This window comes from Colletotrichum jinshuiense, chromosome 4 (assembly GCF_051148585.1).
Source record: "Colletotrichum jinshuiense chromosome 4, complete sequence".
In the NCBI taxonomy this organism is placed as follows: Eukaryota; Fungi; Ascomycota; class Sordariomycetes; order Glomerellales; family Glomerellaceae; genus Colletotrichum; species Colletotrichum jinshuiense.
Window position 1 is genome coordinate 3,211,102 of NC_139311.1, and position 19,065 is coordinate 3,230,166.

The window sequence follows — 19,065 nt, forward strand, 5'->3', positions numbered from 1 at the left end:
CGAGGAAAGAGGGGGAAAGGGGGGGGGGCAGGCGGGACATCCATGGACTGCGGGCAGCAGCTGAGGTGAGGTCCCCCGGTGGCCCGTTGAAATCCATACGTTGGGCTGCGGAGGTGCTGGGCACACCCTCTTGTCGGCTCGTCTGGGAGAATGTGACGCGGGCAGCAGCTACTGACAATGAGGGGGGGGGGGTTCTGTAGTTGGTTGTCCGCTTGGTCTTGCGGTGATCTCTCACGTAGGCGGGTTGATGGGTGTGGTTTGCAGTGCCGTGTAAGCTAGGCGAGAGAAGAATTGCTAGCGTGGGCAAAGCAGCAGCGGCAGCAACGCTACAGCCCCCCCCCCTCCCAATGCCACCGCTGCTCCTCTTGAACACGCGTGTCTGCCTAGGGTTTGGGGTTGAGAATACGTGACATTTTGTTCTCTCCAGCCAATTGCCCTAAGGGGCACGGGCGGGGGTCCGGGAGGCCCAACAATGGCCACCCGGGGTACCGAACGCCGGTCACCCCGTCTCGGTTGCCGGAGCCCGGGGAAGTGGGGGTTATGAAGAGACGGGGCTTCTCCCGTCCTCGGCTAGTCGTGGTAAACCGATATCACATCACTCTGAGAAGCAGAAGATACGGGGCAGGTTGCCATCTTGTGAATCTTTGGTATCTTCTCTGAGCCGGGAAACCCCCTTCCTCGTCAAGGCTGGTTGGCACGCTCATGCCCCCTCGTCAGGCTTTTGCCTTGAGGACGTCTAGACAAACGCACGCAAGATGAAGAATGCTCGAGGTGTTTCGCATTTTTACGTTCCTTTTTCTAAAGAATATGAGAGGTCTGTTAGAGCTGCTTCCATATGCCTAGTCTGTTGTCCAGAAAGTCAATGAACCCCTGTACATATCTAGGCAGAATGAAGGGTATTCCGTGCCAGTCTCGGCGGCATATGCCCCAAGACTCAAACGCATGAGACCCGCCGTGCTTGATCTATCCCGCCTGACCTTCTCGTGCATCGCCGGTGTCTCTGGGGGGGGACTTTTTCAACCCGCATTCACATTGGCCTCTTCTCCCCCATCAACGTTCGAAATCCACGCCCGTCTCTTTTATTTCGAGTACTCAACGCACACCGAAACAGAAGAGATTATGAATAGTTGCGGGAAAGAAAATAATCTTAGAACGAGCTGGCCAATTAGGCGCATATGGACTGGGATGACTGCACTGGAAGAGAGGGTTGGGATAAAATAGCCTCGAGGGCTTCGGATCACGAGCAATCAACCTCTGAAACCCCGACATTCCGATTCATTCATTTCAATACAACAATTAATAACACGGCCTATTCGGATACTCTATGTCGTGGTCGGCTTCTCCGCGATCCTTCATGGGTTTCTGGGAACTTAAACGGATGGAGGGAGAGTCGCTAGTGGGCATGAAGTATGTTCGAGGGCATTCTTAACTAGACCGGCATTGCAGTACTTTGTGTTTCAACACACCCCACAGACCAAAGTCAATGTTTTCCAACAATACATCAATATCGAAAGGGCTGCTAGCTAAGGGTAGGAATTAAGCTGGTGAGTAAAAGCGCGCAACCCGAATGATAACCATGGTGATCAGCAAAAGATATAAGGCAAAAACATACAACACCAGGTATTCGCTGGTCGTCACCGACCCAACTACTAATCCGGCCCTCACTGGCTTATCTATGGGAGAGCGGACGGGATCCCGAGTTCTCCAGTGGGTATGGTCGTATGTGGTTGAGTCATGATGTTGAGATGCCTATACCGCCTAGCTCTAGCGTCGATGGACACCCCATTCTCTCCACCCGTCCCCACAACACGTATCCAACGCACTGGAGGCATCATTAGCATAAAATTTAAAGCAAGCGCCGGCATTAATCGCTCAGCTGGCAGCTCTCTGTGTTCGGGGTTGCGTCCGCAGGAACATACTTCGGATATGCTCCTTGGCAGGACGCCGGCGTGCCAAGATATGCAGCAACGTACCGCCTTGAGCGTCAACTCCCAAGTGGCGCCGACAAGCCCTAAGGGGGACTTCATCGTACCTCCTGAGATTTCATATCTGAGGCGGTGGAGATAGAGTCGGAGCTGTCGATGGAGTTGCCAAGGAGGCTCCTAACTCCGTGGCGATTTGGCCGAGGGCGCAATTCGCCAAGCAAGGATCATCCGGGCTTGACTTACTCGAGGTATCAAGATGTATTTAGCAGTTGTGGCTGTGTTTTATATGAACCCTGTGCAAATGTATAACGGTATAAAGGGAAAACGGCCGAGAAAGACAACAAACCTTGGGAAATTTCGTGAAAGATCTCGGGCCGAAGACCATGAAAGAGCAGAACTCCCACACTCAGACTCCGTGCCGAATGACCAAGTCAGGCTCTTTCTTCTTCAACCACAGAGTTCAACGCCAAGAGACATGGCGCAGTTGTGGCGGACGAAGAAAATGGGCAAAATCTCCGATGTTGAAAGCTCATGTCGGTCGGCTTTCGAAACCGGTCTTACATCGCAAGCCCATAAATCACCGAGAGGGAAGTCGCCGCTAAGGCCCCCGAGCAGAAATCTCAGCTGATCAGTCAGGAACCCCATGACTGATGTCCTCGCCGGCTCCGCGCAACACACTCGTCTCACCGAGGATCATCCCCTTGACAACCCAGGTCCATGAAGCTATGGGAGGAAGCTTGACGATTTCTAGGTCGACGCCGAGGCTACATCATCATCAGGATGTGCGCAGAGGTGCATCTTCAGGGGCGTGGACTGGCACCGCTGGCCTAGGAAAGAGCCCGGGTGCATTTAGTAGCGCCCCGGATTCATCTCGCGTTTCAAGCTACTACAGAACATAGAAAAAGAAAAGAAGAAAAAGAGGTGTCCAAGGGGGCAACATTAGGTCGGGAACGCCTGAGATGGCGGGCGACGACACCCACCGAGTCGCCGGATGGCCTGTCTTAGACTGTACGGGGTAGGGCGTTGAAAGGCATCTCCAAATGGGGCGCCGAGCTACGTCCCGGCCAATACCCGGACCGCGGATGCCGAAGAGACCCACCCTGGGCCGGGATGCGTGCATCAACTTTTGAGTCTCAATACCCAAAGGGGAAGGTGGGTCATCTGGCGGCGTTCCAACTGAACACACAACCAGGGCTCTCCGGAGCGCAGCAAAAGTGTTGTGGCTGCTGTTCGGGCGTCGTTTTCATTTCTTCAACAAGGCAGACAAATAAGCAAATTTCTTTGCGTCAAATTTTGTGTGATAATGTTCAAATCATGGAGAACCCTGCTCTGTGCTGTGCCTTTTGTGTTGGCATGGGTTTATGATAAACACGCCGCGGCGTTCTAGACGCTCATTGTCAATGAACGTGACGTCGCTACGACGGACCGAGGACTTACGTACTTGTTTAATTACCAAAATACTCTGGTTTATGTTGGTTTTATTGAATGTTTTAGAATTCACTCGGGAAACCGTTCGTGTGCCTCCTCTTGGCTGCTTATTTGCCTGCCATGTGTTCCAAAGTCTGGAGCATAGCTGGTTACAGAGAAGGTGGGTTGGCTGGATTTCTAGTACCTTCTGGTTGTATCGTATCTTTCGTGTGCATATACCTCAATTGTGCAAGGGTTGGAAAAGATGGCGGTATCCCTGCCAGACCTGGTGCCAGCAGGCTCCGGAACAGGGCATGCTAAGCTGTTGAGCTTCACATACCACCCCCAGCGCAAAATTAATCAGGATTGACTGGAATCTTTATTTTATAATTTATGAAGGTATGAGTCGTCTTAACTTCTAGGTTGACCACATTAAACGATTCAACGACCCTTTGTGGACTGACATGGGTAGAAAGAAACCCGTATATGTACTTGTAAATAACCTGGGCATCATCCTCGGACATTGCGTGGTCGGGCGGATCATCGAGCGACATAAACTACTGGCTCTGCACGTCCATAAGAAACGGGTTCAAAACAGTTGCATTATTCAAGAATTAGTCTAAAGATCGACATGAGAACATGATAAAATATACTGTCGCCAAACGGGACTGCCCCCAAGCTGCTGTTGTGGTCATCGTCGTTATTGTTGTTCGTAAGTCGGCGAGCGGTGATGCTCGAGCCAACTTCTCCTTTTCTTGTAGCAGCTAAAGAATTGAATCGGGGTTCCATCCAACATCCCCTCATGACTGCATTTGTGCGTACATTGATGTCGGCTCGGCCATTGTTTAGTTGGTGACACCCAAGAGAACTCCAACGACAATGTCGACGGTCGCCGTGAGGGAATCTGCCTGGCTTGTGATTTCCTTGACAGCATCGACATTGCCGGCGCCCAACAGGTCGATGATCGCGGAAGCAAGAGCCTGGGGGGAGAGCGTATCAGTGGTCTGTTGCATTCTTCCTAAACTCGGCTCCTGGGGATCGATTTAACACTTACGTCGATGGAACCATCAAGAAGTCCCAATGCCTCCAAAAGAGCGTCAGTGACGGCAGAAACCAGGCCAGATTTGCCGATAAGACTTTCGAGAAGCTCCTCGATGACGCGCACAAGCTCGTCGAATGCCGCAACGATGGCAACTACAACTTCCAAGGCGATCTCGACGACAGTGTCAACAACATCGGTAACAGTCTCGACGACATCATCAACCACATCGGCGACACCATCGACGGCACCGGCAGCGGTCTTGACGACACCATCAACAGCATTACCGACATCATCGACGGCGTCGGTAGCAGTCTCGACGACACCATCAACCACATCGGCGACATCATCAACGACACCGGTAGCGGTCTTGACGACACCATTGACGACACCGGTAACGGACTTGACTAAGCCTCCAACGGCATCAGTGACGGGCTTGGCGGCACCATCAACAACATCGACGGCACCTTCAATGGTACTGTCAACGGCACCGGTAGCGGCATCGACGACAACATCAACGGTACTGGCAACATCGCCAACGGTGTCTCTAGCGCCAAGAGATACCGTGATGGAGTCAGTGGCCAGAGTGGCGATGTCTTCAAAGCCGACGACGATTTTCTTTACAAGAGCAAGTTGTCAGCTCTGTGTCCAGAAGGTCGAGTGAGGAACACCGAAGCAAGGAAAGTGGAGCACATTTGGTGTACAATTCACTTACCGGGATGGGGCCCAGACCAAGCGAGTTCAACGTGCCGCTGAGGGAGTTGATATCATTCACAGGGCCTTGGAGAGCCTGCGACTTGGTGGTCAGGGTCAGGATGTCCGTAACGAGCTTGTTCGCGTCAACTGCTCCGAGCACAACGTCGCTGGAGACAGCCAGGGTGGCAACCGCCAGCTTGAGGGTGGAGTACTGCATCTTGTCGATCTGGAAGAGAAGAAGATAAAGCTGCCGAAAAGAAATTCGGAGAGAAAGTTGAAAGGAATGTGTTAAGGGAATGTGCTGAAGGAATGTGTTGAAGGAATGTGTTAAGGAACGAGGAAGATGGTGGTTGCTGTTGTGAGAAGGGTGATAATGTCGAGAGATGGACTGCTCTTTATATTTGGAGCCGGCCTTCAACCTTGCTCTTCAACAAACTGCAAAGTCTAGCGCTGCCAGTGTCAGACTTCGTACCCTCACTTCTCCTTCTGAGATGTTAACAATCGTTCACATGTAGTCAGCCATGTTGGTGGCTTCGTACTGTCAAACACAGCCGTGGCTTCCAATCAAGATATGCCAAGCTAATCGACCAGAAAGGATAGGCATACTCTCAGCCCCGCCTGTCAAAAGTGAATATTCGATTGGCTATCAAACAGCGAAAGCACCCTAGCAACTGGCTCCTGAGCAAAGGGAAAGAAAGGTGAGACGGCAGTACCCGCTTGTCAGACACTTAAAATCAGAGGCACTGGAAACCTAAGACAGAACAGCACCGGGGTTGAGAATAATGACTCTTAAAAAGGCAAACCTTCAAGCCACCCTTACCAAATCAGTGGTGTCCAAGACGGAAGGGGGGAACCCGAATACCGTACGCAATTGGAAGACGGATGACAGAGTAGCCACTCTAAAATACAATACCCTATATTACGAGGCCAACTGATGCTTCTTTGCCGTAAGCGATGACTATTAAGCTGCTCTTGGTTTCAGTGAAGATCCCAAAATGCTAATTTGGGGGTTTGATCTTGCCGGGTACAATACATCAGGCCGAGTTGGCGGCTAGCTAGCGCGGTTACCGCTTGGAGCAGAGACAACGTGACGGCATGGCTGGGAAACAAGCAATATCTTGGTGTTGAGAAAACTTGTTTCCCGGTCATATTTGGTAGCGGGAGGAAATTGTAGGTATCGGCACTCCACGCCGTTATAGCTGTGTCAGCCTTTGCGGAAATTTACCAAGACCCTGTGGGGGCAAATTTGAGAAATGGACGGGGCAGGTCGGTCCTCCGGCTATCAGCCTCGTCAGATCTGCCAAGTCCGATATAATTCGGAACTTGGAAACAATCTGATACCACTCTACTCGAGAGTGGTATTGCGCAAGTCAATGTTCAACAGACGCTCACGAAGGACCGAGAGGCGACATGCCTTTTCTCTGGCACTGGGCCGGGCATCATTATCAGAGGGCCCAAGGAAACTGCGTGCCTATGTCCGTCGACAATCGCAATGTGCACAAGCTGGCTTGGCATGGTTACTTCTTTGGGTTGTCGACCCGTTGGGATGTATGTCTCAGACAAACCGGGTCGGCCGCGGACATTCCAGGCGGTAAGGTCTTTGAGAGCGGCTTGGCGGGTAGAAACACAGGCCCAGCGCCGGGACGGTGGTGCTGAGACACTATGGAGCAGCTGCCGATCCCTCGGTGATGATAATTCTCCCGCGCCAACGGCGGCGGCGGGGGGTTGGCGGAAGGTTAAGCGGATACGACAGCAGTGGGGATGGTTGACGATGCCAGTAAACCATGACTTTGGGGAATGGAAGAGAGGGGTTTATCAGGATTTTGAATTTCACTAGATCGGACGACAGTATCTCACATAAATTGTGCCTCGGTGGCTGCAACACGGCCCTGAGGGAAGTGCGGTTCATGGAATAGCTTATGCCGAAAAGGCCGGCTAGCTTCTAGCGTTGAATCTTCGTCATAAGAGAGTATTGATAATTCCCAATGTTATGTTAGTCGGGTCTTTCGGAGTCCCTCCTTCGTACGGAACTCAAGCGACATTTCCGCATTCGATGCTGCGGAGACGGTACTCCGGAGCGGCATCAGATATGTCTCCACTTTTGATCCGAGCGCCGGGGCTCGTGGCCGGTGAACCCGTCGAAAAACGAAGTCTCCCACAGAATTGTCGGCAATGTCTACCAAGCGTCATCAAAAGGAATAACCGAAAGACTTTTCAAGGTTTTTCCCCTTCCCGTGAACTGTGCAGTGCTTCAGGTGAAGGCAGTCCTATATTTTGCCGTACCGTGCGAGGTCTCATTGTCTTGCGCGTTTATTATGGCGGGTTTCCTGGCGTTCTGTGTCTAAGATTAGAGTTGATTGCAATTTAAAGAGAATACTGCCTATTCCAGTCCTACAGTTCAAAATACCACAATCCACACGGCGTTGCTTGACCGGGCTTATTACGCGGCAGAGCTGGCCAACGTCGGTTGCCGAGAAGATTAGTTGGCAGCCGTACAACAAAAAGCGGGGGTCACCTCTATTACTATGGAAGATAAAGTGATATCTTTAAAGACCGGTAGACGGCAATCAAGTTCTCCAGTGATTGTCCCCTGAGACGGAAAGATGATGGGCCTAGAACTGGTGAACTGGTGGTAATCGAACCCTGGGCCAAGCATCTCAATGCAACACGGCGTCCATACGGGTAGGCGTGTGGTAGCTTACACATCCTCATTCATGATCTGAAGTTCAATAGCGCAACAGTGGCTTGGGTTGAGGATGAGAGATGCGGTGGTGCTGGGAGGAGCAGGTTTCGATATGTTGCCGCGCCGCATCTGCGGTGTACCCACGGGTCTAGGGATACTTCTCAACGGCCCTTTGAGTAACTTGTAAATAAATCCCCAAACATATTCAGGGGTTCTCGAATGCTGCTAAGCCGCACGGGTTCGTGGGCAACAACCAAGGTTCTCGTCTCCGCTGGAAAGGGTGGGAGTGGCCGTACAGTAGAGCAACCCAGGGGAAAGCCCGCGTTATAGCTCTGATATGGTAGGCAGGTGCCCGCAATGCATGCTGGTGTTCTGGAAGTCGCTTGGACTTCGGTTCCAACTCTCTGTCCCTCTCTTGGCTGAGTCAACCAGAAGTAACAAAGAAGTAACAAAGAAGTAACATAGTTTATGGGTCGAGAATCTCTCGAAAAACCTTGATACGGCCAACAAGGTATCCACGAGCTAACGATACTTGCGAGAAAGAAGCATAGCTATCTATAAGAAATATTCCCTCGTTGTCAAACAACGTCTCTTCAATTCCCAAACGAGGATACCATATCCACGGAACACGCCCGCAGCTTCAAAACAGCACCTCGTTGTCAAGCAACGTCTCTTCAATTCTCAAACGAGGATACCATATCCACGGAACACGCCCGCAGCTTCAAAACAGCACCTCATCGCCGCAGCCGTTCAACACCCGCGATTCACCATGAAGCCTTCCCTTTTCCTCGCGCTCGTCGCACCTCTCGCGCCCTCAGTCCTGTGCGTCAATCTAGGACAGCCGGATAAAAATGCCCCAGCAACACCCACGGCGGTCGTCGACGAAATCAACACCGCCGATCTTGAACAACACCAACTCCCCAACGTTGAGTTATTGTACGTCTAGTCGCTCGTCATCCACTATACACCTCCAGTCTCCGGCAGACATGGCTAACGGTTTCCGCCACGCCCAGGACCCTGAACATCAGCGCAGCTGCGTCCAAGGTGAGCCAGCATCCCTAAACGCTAGTCAGCCTCCATCTCCGTCGAATCAAATCACATCGAGTCGAGTCAAAGAAGAAAGACCAAGTATCCGATAGAGCCTTGCTAACCTGCCCTCCCCTGCCCCCCGGCAAACCCAGAAAGCCCACCGCGCGGGTCCGCTACGACAAGACGGGCCCGCGCGGCTGCTTCCTCGACGGCTCCTCCGTCCCGGCGCGCGCCAACATCGGCGACAACGCGCACCGCCTCCGCCAATCCGTCGACTGGGCCTGCCGGAACCTGCCGGCGACCATGGCGCCCGGAGACAAGTGGGAGAACCGCGGCGGCAACGGCCGAGCCGGCCTCGGCCGCCCGTGGATCTTCGCCGTCCGCTGGGTCGACGGCTGCCTCGCCGACGGCCTCGGGCGCGGCGCCGCCGCCCAGCGCGTCGACCCCATGGACCCCCGCGCGCCGCCGGGCCGGCCCAACCCCGAGATGTCGCGGCCGTGCTGGAGCATCTTCGAGAACAACCTGCTCAGCTGTAAGACCCCCTCCCTCCTCCGCCCTCCTCCAATTTCGCCATCTATCTACCCCCCTTTTCTGTCCGTCTTATGCCATCTCGAACGCGGTCTGACAACCCAACTTCCCATTGCAGGCATCGCCGACGACCGTAAAAGAATAGGCAAGAACATCCTCCCCTTCTCAAGGCCGCGTGCGCTCCTCCGTCTCGGGCCACCTTTGAAACCCCCGACTCTGACGAGCCCCCATACAGGACGATACGGCGGCGGCGGATGGCTCCAGGTCGGCTGCCTGAACTACACCTCGCACTTTGACCTGGAGATCCTCAAGAGTCTGCCCAACTACTGCGACAGGCACGTGCCAAACTGCTGGAAGAAGAAGTAGGGGGAGCTATTCGATCAAGGTGTGTCGTTCGGGGCGTGTCGGTACGGCAATGGATTTATGTGTGGTTCCCGAGAACGGGTGATATATAAAGTGTATCGGGGTAGGGCGGGGTGAATGCAATCAAAAGTCGCACACTTCTGCAGTCTTCCGCATTCTCCTCCTGTTAATTGATGGCAAGTCGCTCTTCGAAACTCTGTTTTTGCTATGTTTACCCGTCTTATCCCCCCCTTCAGTCTCGGGTCCTCTCAGCCTCGGCGGTTGCCTCTTTGATCCCGGAAGCTGACGGTGACTTTCTGATGTAATGAAATCGCACGCAGGTAACAAGCATAAGACCCCTTGGTAGTAATCTGGTTCCCATCATGGTAGTTGAGAATGTTTGTAGTGAATCGAATACATCATTACAGTAAATCTATCTGTATGTCTATGAACCAAGTCTAGGCAAAACACCAAAGCCATGCTAATGAGAATAAGTATGGTATCTAAACGCCTAGCAATGCCGCGCAAAAAACAGTTTCACACAAATGCCCATCACAATTACTGCGATTTCTCGTGCACATATTGGTACACATTGGGGTTGCCGCCCGTCATTTTCAGCAAGTGCCGCTCGTAAGGCCCCAGCGGCTCCTCGACTATAACCCTCGCCGCAATAGTCGTAGGTGCGCTCTTCTCCGGCCCGCAGTACTCCCAAACCCAGCGGCCATCTCTGGAATCGGCGGGGTGGCTGATGCATTCCTGCCTGTCTTCTTCGGGCTCCCAACTCGGGTGTTGCGGTACCGGGTCGTCGTATTGGGCCTTTGTGCGGACAAGCTTCCAGTTCTTCGTCAGCGCCAGGTTGTCCCACACGCCAGCATCATTAAGGCCGAGGCCTTGGCAGGCCATACGAATCCTAACAGAAGAGTGGATCCGCTCGTTGGTGTCTTTCAGAAAGGGGCCGACCTGCGCATCCGTCTTGCCGCTGACCTGCCTGTACAAGCCCGGCGAGCGGATGATGGTTCCGGCCAATGAATACAAGAGGCTTGACGACTTCTGGATGGATCCCAGGCCCCAGGGCCGCAGGGGATGGTTCTGGCTGAAAATAGGCTCCGCGGCCCACGGCTTCGCCTTCTCTTTTTGTTCAGTTTGGTAGAATGAGTTGGACTGTTGCACGCAGCGTTCGAGAGCGAGGCGGTCAAACTCGACGCCAATCGATGCCAGCTGATCCATCATCCCTGTTTGTGGGTTAGCCGACGGCGAACGATATGGTTAGGAGCGCGTTGACTTACACGCAAGTGTGATATTGGCCATGCCCTGGTCGTTCCAGCCGCCGCCGCAGTTCGTGTGGTTTCCGGGGAACCACACCTGTCGCAGATCCGTCGACAGCCGGTTGGCCTCGAGCCGTTCCCAAACGGCCGGCTGGAAGGAGTAGCGTGTCTCGTCAAGAGCAAGGGCTTGGAATGCGTGCTCAATTCTGTCCGAGAGGCTCGTGTCCCAGAATTTGAACTCCTGGTTTGATGCGTAGATGCCGAGCTTGTTGAGCAAAGAAATTTGAGGAATGCCAAGGCTACCAACGGTGTCCCAAACGGCTGTTCCCAAGTTAGTCGTGTTTCCCCACCGAGGAACCGGCATACTCACCGACTGCTTTGACTTTGATCATCTCCCCGCTGCCTTCTTGTTGTCTGACACGGGTCATGCCGAGCTAGCATGGGTTAGCATCCTGCGGCATTGAGCGTGGTCGACGCCTGAACTTGCCTTCTCCAACCTGGCCCGGTACACATCAGCAGCACCCTCGCCCTTGGGTTTGTTGTCGAACGGCTGAGTCGGGAAGTCGTCGCGGTACTTGTGGTTCATCCAGTTCTCCATGTCCTTGAAGATGGGCCAGAAGTGTTCCACACCCTCGCGTGTCAGGAGGCCCAGGTCGGCGATCATGCCGGCGACGGAGCGGACGATGTAGGCACCCCGGGAGAAGCCGACGAGGATGATCTCGTCGCCGTCGCAGTAGTTGGCACAGAGAAAGCTGTAAATGTTGCGTACACGCTACACAATGTTTAGGATCATGGGTTCGAGAACGGGGGAAGCAGACGAGGGAGGGACTCACCTCTCCAAGACCGAGCCCAAAGGCGCCCCCAGTAAGGGTGTCGATGGTGTTGCTCCCTGTGCCGACGCCGGACTCGTACTCTATGACTTGCACCCGGCCGTCGGTGCACTTTCGGCGAAAACATCTCGAGATGCGAGTCACGTTTGACGGGATCTGGAGCTGGCCCTTGGGCTTGAACAAGGTAGGCTTCACATAGCCACTCTCCCTAGACGAGGCCCGTTAGCAACCGGAGACCAGGTTCAGGCGGCCATGGCGGGAAGCCACTCACGAGTTCATCCATGTGCCATCACAGCACACGATGAGTCTCTTGGGGGAATAGTTCATGGTAGTAGTTGGGGCGGCCATGTTGGGCGGCGGCCTGGTCCGGGGTGGATCGACAAGGGCTGCGACTCGTGAAGACTAGGCCTAGGCAGGGGAAGAAGGGAAAGAACGCCGTAGTTGGGTGGGCGGACGTTGAATCAGAGTAGAGGGGCCCAAGGACTCGGATAAGCACTCGAAAAAAAATAAACCTGTCCCGGTCTGCTTGTGGATGCTTGTGGGTGTCTGTGTGTGTTTGCGACTTGAGGTGTTCGCCTTCTTGAACGTATTTGTGCAGCTGGATGCGGCTGGTCCCTTCTTATATCAACAGGGGGGGCAATCGATGGAAACCTCAGTTCAGGGCAGACACAGACATGGGGAAAGACAGAGAACAGACTCACAGATGCAAGGGTCCAATGGGGAAGCCCAGGCATGCGCGGGTGTCACCGGCCATTCCACAGCAAATCTGCCTCCTAGAAAACACGGGAAGCAGCGAGCGCGGTGTGAGCAATGTGGAGGCGTCCCTGCTCGCTTGGTGCTGCTCCCCGGTCGGCCAAGGGCGAGCGAGGCTGATGTCTGACACGGGGGAGAAATAGGAAACAATAATAATCAGCACGCACTGCGGTGAGATTGACCTCTGCACACCAACAGGGACCCCGGATCGGGGGCATGCATGTTGGGTAGGTAGATTGGTCCAGCTGCAGGCACCAGAGTAGCGAAACGGTTACATCCTTCGGCCTCGATTGGCTGCGTTGCGAAATGGTTGCGCAGTTTGCGGTGAGGTAAGCGGGAAGAGCGAGGCATTTGGTCGCCGAAGAGTGGACAGCTTGGTCTGGGGAGCCAGTGGAGAGGGGACTTTCATTTTCGGTGCGTCTGTGGATGATTGATTCTACGAAAGCCATCCCATCGAACGAGAGAAGGAACTCTGGAACGCGATGGATGATGGATCCATGGCTCAGCCTCTGACTGCAGTGTGCAATTGACTGAAGGTTGGTTGCATTCACCGGCTGCAGCCCACTGGCACAAGCCTCCACCGCCATATATTATGTGCCTCTCTCATTGTCATTTCGCACTCGACGATTGGCGGTCCCTCTGTGTGCGAAGGAATCAATCGGAGGGTCCCAAAGTTGAAAAGGACACACACACACCTGCATCCCGCCGAACGCTGAGCCGTTGCAGACGAACAGGGCGGAGGCGCAGGGGAGGAACTTGCTCTTGCCTCTCAGGGCAGGTGATCAGGATCCTCATCAAAAGGGGGCAGATCACTGACTGCAGCGTCCCAATCGGATCAAGTGCTCTCAGACAAGGCAACAGCCGTAGAGGCTCGGCTCCGACAATGTGACTGTGAGATGACTGGCATTGTTTTTGGGGGGGCATTGATTGACATTTGCGTCGCAGAACCTGGCGGAGCAACTGGACAGTCAGTGTTCGGATTTGATGTTACATGTTCTCATGTTGCCAATTTCTCATTTTGACAGTGAAAGATGGGAGACAGAAAAACGGAGTGTTCAACGAGAATGGCCTCTGACGATGCATTGGCCGACGGGGGGAGGTGGGTCCCTGCGTTTTTCATTTGACCAGCTTTCGTTCTTTTGATGGAAGCTACGATAGTACGTACCGAACATGCCACACTCACGATGTATTGGGCTGGTCGATGTCATCCCGACGGACTTCCCGACAGCCAGCATGCCAGTCAGCCCTGCCGGCGTTAAGTTCTCACTCAGCTCCAACCAAAAACCTTGCAGTAGCTAGCCTGCGCTTGTGGGCATCGCATCGTGAAACCCGATGCAGTCGGGCAACTAACCCCCCCCAAAGCACTTCAAGGTTTGTTCGATGCCTTGGTTACCTGGGTTCATACCTGTCGGGCCGTGGTTCACCATGAAGATAGGATGAACTCGACATGACTCTAGACACCGATTGAACTCTACCCGGCCGTCTCCCGTCAGAAGCAGGCTGAACCTTCCATAAGAGAGTCGCCAGCAAAACAACAAGAGAAAACTCCAAATACATTCCATCCGCCATCGAAGTACCCCCCACACGATCATGTAAACTCAGCCTCCACACCCTAATCCCGTCTGACTGTACCTGCCTACATCACGGCGACGGCGACTCCTGCCTCACCCAGCCAGTCACCCAATAAGCAAACGCGCACACTTATTTCTCTCTCTCCTTCATCTCTCACAAAAACACGCACCGCCCTTTATTTGCTGTCCCTGCCGTCATCCCTACGTCTGCCGACACCACGCGATCCCGCAAGCCACCAGATCTCATCCACACGCCACCCTTCCCGAACTCCCATCGCCGGCAGATCGCGAGGCTCGGATCATGCATGGTGATGGGATGAACGCAACCCATCATCCCTTTCGTCCTCCCCCAAATCCAGACCGAAACGACGGCCAAGCGAGGCCCATCACCAAACAACCCCACCACCAAGAATACAATGAGACAAACAAACCCCGGGGGGGAACAGAAACAGCGCGCTCGCTACTCAAGACATCAAAACAAACATTTCCCCCATGCGGCCCTTTTCTCCCTTACGCTCTCTCGGCATTCCTCCCTTTGGGCGCGCGCCGGAGCAATTGGCTGAGGGGTACATACATACAAAGACCGACCTACCGGTAGCTCTTCGTAGTCAGCCGGCGCGCCTCCCATTCGCCGTTCGACCAATCACGCCGAGCACCAACACCCAAAGACGTCCTGATTCGGAAAGAAACCCAACAGAGACAGGCTCGCTCCCAACTCAGCTCAGCTACTGCAGGGGCGACAACCAACCTTATTTGCCTTTTTTTTTTTCTTTCTTTTTTTTCCATTATCAAAAAAGAGCTCTCTTGCACTTGACGCAAGCCATTTTTCAGCCACCGTCTCATCAACATCCCAATAGTCACATCCGGCCCGCCTCCAATCACATGGGGTGACTGGAGGGAAATGCAGCATGTTGCAGATGAGATAATGCATCATCTCCCGCGCATGCGGAGAAGGCAAAGCCAAACTTGACTTCACTTCACTTTACTCAGACACGCCGAGACAGGCATACGTCTTTTGTCTTGGATACCTGATTACTCCAAGACCCCTCCCCGCCCCTACGCTCGACATGTCAGCCGGTCAAGATAGCTTGTCTTGTAATCGCCGCCTTGAAGGCGGATAAGTCTATTTGCTTCCTTGTCGCCATGTTACAACCGGAGATGACGGGCAACGCTGCGTTATACAGAAGAAAGAAACACGCGCAAAATACGTGTGTGGTGAGTATTACATGTTTGCATGCTGAGAGACTAGCATGCAAATGCCGGCCGTGACATTTTGTAGGGACTCTTATTGTCCCCATCCTGCGGCAGTTCCTCTACTGCTCTAAAAAAAAAATTTACCCGAGTCGCGCGAAACCTGCACCATGTTTTCCAGACCTCGTAACCCAAGGTGCTCTCAAATATGCTCAAATCAAAGAAATGACACCCCAATTCCGGAAGACTTTATTCTTCCCCAAACAGGATGTCGTGGTGCTCTGCGCAGAGCTGGTCGAATCCCAGCCACGAGACGGTCCCATTGTCGTTGCTGGCGTCTGACCAGGCACCACCGTCACTTTCCCGGATCGTCTTCGGGTAGGGGTGCGCGGGGTACCAGATACGGTTGTTGATAGGCTCGGGCGTGTAGTGCTCCTCGGTCTGGAACCAGTTGATTGCAGAGCGGATCAGCGACCGGCCGTACGGGAAGAACCACAGGCGAGGCCAGAAGTCGTTCAGAGCTCCCTTTTCTCCAGTGACGTGCAGCAATGGGAACACCTGCTTGGTGACAATGTTGGCTCCGAACTCGGACTTGCGGATCAGCTCGTTCACCGTCAGGCCCATAGTCTCGTCGGCTGTCGAGTTGAAGATGCGCTTCAGCGAGTTCATACCGTCCGCCTGCATGTGCAGCTTCCAAGGCACGAAGTCCGAGCTGTTGCGGTAGTTCTGCGAGATTTCAACCGAGTACAAGGGCCCCGAGAACTTGCGCCAGTCCACCCACTCCGCGTAGCCGGCCCACGTCTGGAACATGAGACTCCAGTAGTCCATGGCAATGTGGAAGTTATAGCTGTACGCGGGTTCCAGGTCCGGGACCCAGCCATCTTGCGGGGGATGCATGACATCGGCATGGGGATTCTCCTCCTTTTGCATATTGATCCGCTCAAGCTCCTGCAGGCCCCAAACGTCGCTCATGTAGAACTGATCGCTCTCCCTGAACTCGTACTCGACGTCGTATACCTCGTTGATCAGATCGAGCGTAGCCCGGAACATCTCGCGGAGTTCCTTGATCGGGCCCATAATGGTACCGCTGTTCAGCCATCTCGGGTGGTTATAAGCCATATCTTCTCTGTTCGTCGAGGGGCCGAATTGTCGGCCATCCATGTTGGGCACCGGGGGGACGGCCCAGCATGCCGGGCGTCTCCAGTCGACGGGCCAGCAGACCTTGTCAGCGCCGAAGAATATGTGTCGGCCGAGGGGACCGGCTAGCTCCTCGGCTTTGTTGGGTCCGAGCTGTTGGATGATGCGCTCGTCCTCCTTGGCCGAGGCCTTGAAGTATCGGTCGATCAACACATCGGGGCCGAACTGGAGGAGCACGTCGTAGCCATCGATCATTAGGAAAAGGTCGTTGTCGCTGGAGGCGGGCAGTTCCTCGAGATATTTGGTAACAACGCGGATTTTGGCCAAGTGGGAAAGAGCGGCATCGTTCTCACCGGTGCCGTTCCATCCTGCAATGACCGGAGCGCCGAATCGGTTGACGGTGGACGAAACTAGGGCCCGGCAGAACTGCACGTTGGGAGCACTGGCGGCGATGAGGAAGTGGAAGCGGCCGATGCCCGTGGAGCTGGCTTTAACCCCCTTGTTAGTTGGCGGGGAGGATTTGCTTCCGGCGGGGAGAGAGCTCGAGATATCGGACTGTGGGTGAAAGCAATGTCAGTGACAGTTACGGCGGCTGTCTCAGGGTCCCGCCGCTCTAGGGAGTTCGGTCGACGTTTCAACCAACACCGGCACGTGGGCGCGCATTCCTCGCCCGGGAGACGCTGCCCCGGCCGGGCGAGAGAAGATGCGACGGCGATCAAAAGGAGAAGTTTGAAGCAACGACAGCAAACTTACCCAGCTCAGGTTTTCCGGGTAGATGGATTGGGAAAAGATCAGGAGGGCCGAAACAATGACGAACGCGGCCAGCAGGGCGAGCCTGCGGCCTTTGAGTGCCATCAGCATGGGTGCGAGGCGGGTTTCATTTAGGTGCCGGATTGGCTTGCGATCCAGGTTGGGCGGTTTTGGGGGGTTGAGAGGCGGACACGCGAGCCGGTGGGAGGTCGTGTTGGTAGAGGGGGCGGCGGCGGCGGTGATGGCGGAGTCGGAAGTGCAGCCGAGTATTATAAAGAATGTAGCGAACCGGTAAGGAGAGCAAGAAAGATGAAGTGAATGCACTCTCGGTCGAGGATCGTCGTCGCAGAGGAGGAGAAAGAAAGAAAGGAAGAAAAAAGAGTGGAAGAAGTGACTGTGGCAAGAAAACCGGCAGACGGGGGTGTGGGAGGGAAGCTGCTGGCTGACTGGTCCAGATGCCAATGCCAATGCCAATGCCGGTATTCACAGGAGCTGTTAAAGCAAGGAAAGAGGGTGTTATCCTTTTTTTTTTTATGGAATCGATCCCTGGGACTTGTCGTGTCTCGATATCGTTTAGTCTGTCTTGGGCTCCTCTTCGCGGTAAAGACAGGCGTGTGGGCGGCCAGGCGTGGGCGGCGGGAGAGACACAGCTGACTGGCGGGCTTGGAATTGAGCCGCACTGGTGATTCGAGCGAGAATCGATATTCCTGTAGAGTCCGGGGAAGAAAAGGATGCGAGGAAATTGATGCAGGGCCCGTTATGTGGGTCGGCTGGTCAGGATGATTCTTCCAAGATTGGGTTGGGACGGACGGCAGGGGAATAAAATAAAGTACAAAGAACAAAAAAAAAGTGACAACGACAACGAAATAGACCAAGGGAGGGGGTGAAGAAGGAAGGAAGGACGGGACGAGAGCTGCGGTGGCTTGGGGGCCAAGATAGCTGCGTGGATGAAGTGGTCTGTCAGGCGCATAAAGGGAGGAAAGGCACGCACCAAGAGGCGCAAGGCAAGGCAAGCGGGAAGCAAGCCAAGGTGCAGGTATAGTGCAATTAGGGGGAGGGAAGGTGCAGCGTGGCGTCGCGGGGCGCCGGTACTGGCGGAGAGGAGCTTGGGTAAGCCACGACGAGTGGTGCATGCGAATTGAATCAGACAGAGTGCAGGTACGGGTACACCACCACACAGACACAGATATGCAGAGCAGTCAGCGGTCCACGAGCGGTACGGTTATCCGCATGTACGCAACAGCACCTTTCATTGCTGGACAGGAGGACCCATGGAGGAGAGGGGGACACGCAAACAGGCGTCTCACAGTTGGCCGTCCTCGGTTGGCTTGTCGCATGGCGGGGGCTTATTTTGCAATAGGTACGGTACGGTACCTATCCGTACGCGTGTCCGGCCGACTGCGCAGAAATAGCCTACTGGGTCCAGTCGTGGGCTTCCAAAGATCGCTGGGCAATGGGGGCGCTGACAAGCGCTGGCCGGCATTGGCTGGCCAGGGCCGGGGTCGGGATGACAATCTGATCATTGCGTTGATGTGCTGAGGCCAGGTTATCAAAAGTTGCCGTGTCGTCCGGCTTGGTTGCTTGGTATTGCCGTATCGGTGAGACCCTCTGTCTTTGGGCGCCCTGCTTCAAGGCGCCGCCGTAGGTCAGCAATGTGCAGTTGTTGGCTTGCTTGGCGTGGGCACCTGTCCCAACTCCCAAGGCCCCAAAAAGTCTCGGGTGGCCTCGACTTGGCGTCTTGGCCCAGCGCCGCTCGCGCAGGGCAGAGACATTGATTGGATCCAAGACACTCTGCGCGTGCACTGTTCAAGTTTGCTAGGCCAGGACCAGCAGCTCTGGTGGGAGTGTTCTGCGGCTACTCTCGAGTGGCTGAATGTCTCTACCACCACGGTACCACTACCGACCGTTGTGCCTCGCTC

The 19,065-nt window shown here is 54.5% G+C and overlaps 4 protein-coding genes across 4 annotated transcripts; 1 reads left to right on the top strand and 3 right to left on the bottom strand.

Annotated features, from left to right (window-relative positions):
• Positions 1–4,177: 4,177 nt before the first annotated feature.
• On the bottom strand, positions 4,178–5,284 carry EsH8_IV_000794 (uncharacterized protein; the record flags this gene model as incomplete). The annotated part of the gene is made up of 3 exons (XM_083265684.1): positions 4,178–4,312; positions 4,387–4,989; positions 5,087–5,284. 3 exons carry the CDS (start codon positions 5,282–5,284, stop codon positions 4,178–4,180), a joined length of 936 nt encoding a protein of 311 aa, XP_083124579.1.
• A 3,235-nt stretch (positions 5,285–8,519) lies between these two features.
• Positions 8,520–9,673, top strand: EsH8_IV_000795 (uncharacterized protein; the record flags this gene model as incomplete). The annotated part of the gene is made up of 3 exons (XM_083265685.1): positions 8,520–8,686; positions 8,890–9,311; positions 9,426–9,673. The coding sequence occupies 3 exons, from the start codon at positions 8,520–8,522 to the stop codon at positions 9,671–9,673; spliced, it is 837 nt and encodes a 278-aa protein (XP_083124580.1).
• Positions 9,674–10,207: 534 nt separating this feature from the next.
• Positions 10,208–12,092, bottom strand: EsH8_IV_000796 (T6SS phospholipase effector Tle1-like catalytic domain-containing protein; the record flags this gene model as incomplete). The annotated part of the gene is made up of 6 exons (XM_083265686.1): positions 10,208–10,881; positions 10,936–11,235; positions 11,285–11,348; positions 11,402–11,686; positions 11,748–11,952; positions 12,016–12,092. 6 exons carry the CDS (start codon positions 12,090–12,092, stop codon positions 10,208–10,210), a joined length of 1,605 nt encoding a protein of 534 aa, XP_083124581.1.
• A 3,416-nt stretch (positions 12,093–15,508) lies between these two features.
• On the bottom strand, positions 15,509–17,257 carry EsH8_IV_000797 (glycosyltransferase domain-containing protein; the record flags this gene model as incomplete). Its single annotated transcript, XM_083265687.1, has 2 exons — positions 15,509–16,951; positions 17,150–17,257. The coding sequence occupies 2 exons, from the start codon at positions 17,255–17,257 to the stop codon at positions 15,509–15,511; spliced, it is 1,551 nt and encodes a 516-aa protein (XP_083124582.1).
• Positions 17,258–19,065: the final 1,808 nt, after the last annotated feature.